The sequence below is a fragment of the Neoarius graeffei genome, chromosome 10 (genome assembly GCF_027579695.1).
Source record: "Neoarius graeffei isolate fNeoGra1 chromosome 10, fNeoGra1.pri, whole genome shotgun sequence".
In the NCBI taxonomy this organism is placed as follows: Eukaryota; Metazoa; Chordata; class Actinopteri; order Siluriformes; family Ariidae; genus Neoarius; species Neoarius graeffei.
Genome location: NC_083578.1, coordinates 3486434 through 3492453, shown reverse-complemented (window position 1 = coordinate 3492453; position 6020 = coordinate 3486434). Strand labels below are relative to the sequence as shown.

Below are 6020 nucleotides of genomic sequence, written 5' to 3'. Positions count from 1 at the left end.
TTTCATGCATAGAAATGTGCCATCATGGAGGTCAATGACCTCTAGCTGACCCCAGAGGTCAAACTGAGAATGCCTCCACGTCTCAAATTAAAGCTTATGCCTTCAAGAACAAACTCTGAAAGTTTCATGCTTTTTTCATTTTGTGCACAATTCTTCTGATAATAAGAGCTTAACAGCCCCACTAAAACTGTTTTCAGCTGTGCTAACATGATTGTACAAGGGTTTTCTAATCATCCATTAGCCTTCTGAGGCAATGAGCAAACACATTGTACCATTAGAACACTGGAGTGAGAGTTGCTGGAAATGGGCCTCTATACACCTATGGAGATATTGCACCAAAAACCAGACATTTGCAGCTAGAATAGTCATTTACCACATTAGCAATGTATAGAGTGGATTTCTGATTAGTTTAAAGTGATCTTCATTGAAAAGAACAGTGCTTTTCTTTCAGAAATAAGGACATTTCAAAGTGACCCCAAACTTTTGAACGGTAGTGTATATGGATTTTCAATGGAAATGCTACATTCAGAGTCTACTGTTTCATCAGTAAAAGCAAACAAATCATGTTTCATTTATTCGTGCAATTACTTTTAGTAATTTGTCATCTTCCAGGTTCATAAAAAAAAATTATCCTGATTTGGCTGATGATTTTGTATCTACATTTTTTGTCAGCACCTCATATAAACGGTCTTGTGATGTAACATTACATCTATAAATGATTTATAAAGTAGATTAAATATTATATATTAGAAAGAAATAGGTCCTTTCTTAATAACAAATATATCTCAATTATTGAAGTTGAGCATGATGAAAAGACGAGAGGGAAAACTCAAACATACTATTAATTAGTTACTGAAGTTTTGTGAAATGGAAAGGGGAAAGGGTTTGTTTTTTTTTTTGGACATGTTGATTACTCTAAGCTACCCGAAGGAGTCCCATAAAAATAAGTGAAATTGGAGAAATAAGCTCTTGCGCTGGGCTCTTGCTCAGATCCTCTACAAACTCTCAGCTATATCCACATGGGTAGGTGTACTCAGTTGCAGCTTTCTCACCTTTAGAAGAAAAAACAAACAAACAGAAAAATAGGCTTTAGTTCTCATAAGAAACAAGACACAGATACACTCTGAGCTGTGTGTATGATTGCTTTGGACAGCTAAATATAGAGATTTTACTGGTTTATAAAAAAGTTTAGATTGCATACTGATCTCATAGTAGTCGTAAACCCTTGCAAAAGCAGGTTTCAGGTACGCCACTGAAAGTTCCTGTATGATTGTCAAGGTGTACATCCTCTTCACTTTTTTTGACAGCTAAAACAAACAAATATTAAACAAAATTGTTTATTTTCGGTTAAATGAATCCACATCACCTGTTTCAATTTTTATAACAAGATACCACAATATACCAATACCGCTGCATGTCATTGCAAGAGAATGGAGTGCAATAAATAAAAGCCATCTTATTTAACGTGTTATCAGCACATGAGGGATTCCTCTTTCAGATACATGTGCAGCTGCATCATGGACATCAGCCTGCACATTTGCAAGATTCTATAGGGTTAATGTGGTCTTTCACAACTCAGTGGCAACAGCCATTCTTCCTACTCCTTCACAGCTCTCTTAAAGGGGTAAGTAGGTCTTCCTCGTGACCTTGTTGGGATTAGTCATCCAGGTGCTTAAAGCACTGCCTCTGGTGGTCAGTAGAAATGAAACAGAAGAACGGTTACATATGTAACCATGGTTCTATGAATTTCAGATGACCGCCAGAGCTTGGCAGTAATTCGGAATACTGCGAGAAGATTGCCAAGCGGTCACTTCCTGGGTGAATGTGCCTTTAGTGCCGGGGCAGGGGGCATATGCCACCCAGGTCACAGGTGACTTTGTTGATACAAACACTCAACCCACACATACACGTGATGGACATCCAGGTGCTTAAAGCACCGCCACTGGCAGTCATCTGAAATTCATAGAACTGCGGTTACATACTTAACCATCGTTTCTCTGTTGTCCTGGTTTTGTGTGTTGTAATTACTGTTTGTGAACGCCAGTCATGTTGTTTGTGGAAAGATAATACAACCTTCAACCATATATCTGACCTCCTGTCCATCTCTTTTCCACCACCAACAGCATCATCCCATAATCTTTCTTGCATTCATTCAGATGCCCCATCATCTGAGCCCTGAGGAGACTTTAATCAAATCAAATCAAATCAAGTTTATTTGTACAGCGCTTTTAACAATAAACATTGTCGCAAAGCAGCTTTACAGAATTTGAACGACTTAAAACATGAGCTAATTTTATCCCTAATCTATCCCCAATGAGCAAGCCTGTGGCGACGGTGGCAAGGAAAAACTCCCTCAGACGACATGAGGAAGAAACCTCGAGAGGAACCAGACTCAAAAGGGAACCCATCCTCATTTGGGCAACAACAGACAGCCTGACTATAATATTAACAGTTTTAACAGGTATAACCCTCAACTGTCCTCATGGGGCCGTCCTTCACAGGAGTGGGGCGATAAAACTCCGACCAGACACAGGGCACCAGGATGGATCAAGCAGGTCCGAGGGGCAGAAGAGGCCAGCATCTCAATCCCAGGATCAACATGTAACTCAGAGGGACAGATGGGGGGGGGGGGGGGGGGGGGGGAGTCTCTCGACTTTAGCCTTTTGTGGGAATGTAACCATTTTAAGTAGAACCCATACAACAATGTTTCGCTATCAATAATAGTTCCAAATTATAACCCTTTTAGGAAGCTAGAAACCTTTTTTTTTCCAAAGAGAGTAACACTGAACTTAATTACTCTCAAAATAACAACAACCTAATAAGAACAGAATGTGATGAGTTCCAAATCATGCAAATCCTATATTTCATTTAAAATCGTACAAAGCAACATATCAAATGTTGAAACTGAGAATTTATTGGGTTATTTTTGTTTTGGGTTTTTTTAATATATGCTCATTTTGACTTCAGTGCCAGCAACACACTTCAAAAAACTCAGGACAGAGGAAACAAAAGACGAGAAAAATTGTGCAATGTTGGGAAAAAAATAATTAGGTTAATTACCAACAGGTTATAGTCTTGACTGGGTATAAAAAGGACATCCCAGAGAGGTGGAGTCTCTCAGAAGTAAAGATGAGGAGCGATTCATCGCTTTGTGAAAGACTGCATGGCAAATAGTGCAACAACTTAAGAATAATGTTCCTCAGTGTAAAATTGCGAAGAATTTGAGTATCATATCATCTCATCTCATTATCTCTAGCCACTTTATCCTGTTCTACAGGGTCGCAGGCAAGCTGGAGCCTATCCCAGCTGACTACGGGCGAAAGGCGGGGTACACCCTGGACAAGTCGCCAGGTCATCACAGGGCTGACACATAGACACAGACAACCATTCACACTCACATTCACACCTACGCTCAATTTAGAGTCACCAGTTAACCTAACCTGCATGTCTTTGGACTGTGGGGGAAACCGGAGCACCCGGAGGAAACCCACGCGGACACGGGGAGAACATGCAAACTCCGCACAGAAAGGCCCTCGCCGGCCACGGGGCTCGAACCCGGACCTTCTTGCTGTGAGGTGACAGCGCTAACCACTACACCACCGTGCCACCCATCATATCATCTATGGTACATAATATCATTAAAAGATTCAGAGAATAAGGAGAAATCTCTATGCAAGGGACAAGGACGAAACCCAACATTGGATGCCCCATCATCTGAGCCCTGGGGAGACACTGCATTAAAATCAGACACGTGTCTGTAGTGGAAATCGTTGTATGGACTCAGGAACACTTCAGAAAACCATCGTCTGTGAAAACACTTAATTACTGCATCCACAAATGCAAGTTAAAACCAGATATAAACAATATCCAGAAACACCACCACTTTCTCTGGGTCGGAGCTCTTGTACGATGGACTGAAGCAAAGCGGAAAACTGTCCCGAGGTCTGACGAATCAAAATTTGAAATTCGTTTTGAAAATCATGAACACCACATCCTCCAGGCTAGAGGAGAGGAACCCTCCAGCTTGTTATCAGTGCACAGTTCAAAAGCCAGTGTCTGTGATGGTATGAGGGGCCATTAGTGCACATGACATGGGTAGCTTGGACATCTGGGAAGGCATCATTAATGCTGAATGATATATCCAGGTTTTGGAGCAACCTGCTACCATCTAGATGATGGCTTTCATCATTGCTTATTTCAGCAAGGCAATGACAAACCACATTCTGCACGTATTACAATCACATGGCTCTGTAGTAAGAGAGTCAGGGTGCTTGCTAAACTGGCCTGCCTACAGTCCAGACCTCTCTCCCATTGAAAATATTTGGTGCATTATGAAGTGCAAAATACAGTAAAGGAGACCCCAAACTGTTGAGAAACTGAAGTTTTATAATTGGGCAAGAATAGGATAACATTTTGCTTTCAAAACGACAGCAATTGGTCTCCTCAGTTTCCAAACGTTTACAGAGTGTTGTTAAAAGTAGAGGTGATGCAACACCATGGTAAACACGCCCCTGTCTGAACTTTTTGAAACATGTTGCTGGCATCAAATGAACATGTGTTTTTCAAATAACAATAAAATTTCAAAATTTAATATGTTGTATTTGTAATATTTTCAATGAAATACAAGGGTTCCGTGATTTGCAAATCATCATCACATTCTGTTTTTATTTGTTTTACACAGCGTCCCAACTTTTTTATATATGTGTGATGAACATGAAGAAAATGTTTCGTACTCTTCTGGTTTAAATTCAAATTGACCTGACCATAAGGGTTAATGAAGTGTTCAACAATCACACAGTGGTATGTGTTCATTTTTTAAATTGTGTGTGTGTGTGTGTGTGTGTGTGTGTGTGTGTGTGTGTGTGTGTGTGCATTTTCTTACTTTATTCAGGTAGATGTTTACAGTCCCCTCAATTTCATCCACACGTTTCACAACTCCGTCAGTGGACTGGAATAAAAAATAATCTGAATAAAAACTGATCCATCCATATGGTGATGTTTAAAAAGGCATTTGATTTAGTTTCACTATGGCTCATCAGATTTTCCCTGAAACACATTATTCTGAATAAGTGTATATAAATCTTTAGATCAGTGTACAGTACACACTTTCTGCTTCCAGTTAAAGGTTTATGTTACCTTTGATTTGCTGTTCATGAGCTGCACAGAGTTCAAGTCCACCCTGAATCCAGAAAGAGGCTTGACCTCAATGACCACCATGTTGGTATCCTCACGCTGACCGGTATACCTGAAATTAAAAGATCATTAATCTTTCACATTCTCTTTATTTGTTCTGAAGTAACTGAGTAACACAGTTCATATACCATACAATCACCTCAGCTTTCGAAAAAGAAATTTCTGGAAGTTTTGAAAAATTAATCCAACATTATCCTCGCATTATGCTTATTATTTAAAGATGTAACTAAAATAAATGAGAACTCAACTTTTATATCATGACACTTTCATAGATAAACAGTACCAGTCAAAAGTTTGTACACCCCTACTCTACTCATTCATAGGTGTTTCTGTATTTTGACTATTTTCTACATTGTAGAACAAAACTGAAGACATCAAAACTATGAAATAATGTATGGAATATATATGGAATTGTCTGGTCAACAAAAAAAATTAAAAAACTAAATTTGTTTCATATTTCAGATTCTTTAAAGTATCCAGTGTTTACCTCGATGACGCTTTGCACACTACTGGCATTATCTTAACCAGCTTCATGAGGTCGTCACCTGGAATGCTTTTCAATTAACAGGTGTGTCTCGTTAAAAAGTAAATAGTGGATGAGTTTCTTAATGCGTTTGAGATCAAACAGTAAATAATAAAAATACAGTAAATAGCCTGATTCCACACCACAACTGTAGTAACCCATACATATTATGTCAAGAACTGAACAACTAGGTAAAGAGAAACGACATCCATCATTACTTTAAGACACAAAGTGACTTTTAATTAATAAAAATAAAGAAAAACTATTGTATTAGAAGGTGTGTCCAAACATTTAATTGGTACCG

General features: G+C 39.0%; 1 protein-coding gene across 1 annotated transcript in view; it reads right to left on the bottom strand.

Moving 5' to 3' along the window:
* Positions 1-1005: 1005 nt before the first annotated feature.
* Positions 1006-6020, bottom strand: part of LOC132892685 (alpha-2-macroglobulin-P-like) — a 108173-nt gene continuing 103158 nt past the window's right edge. The window contains exons 33-36 of the mRNA XM_060930997.1: positions 5137-5245; positions 4883-4948; positions 1202-1307; positions 1006-1052 (exon numbers count right to left, since the gene is read on the bottom strand). Of these exons, the coding sequence (XP_060786980.1) occupies positions 1006-1052; positions 1202-1307; positions 4883-4948; positions 5137-5245 (328 nt within the window). The remainder of the gene's footprint in view (positions 1053-1201; positions 1308-4882; positions 4949-5136; positions 5246-6020) is intronic.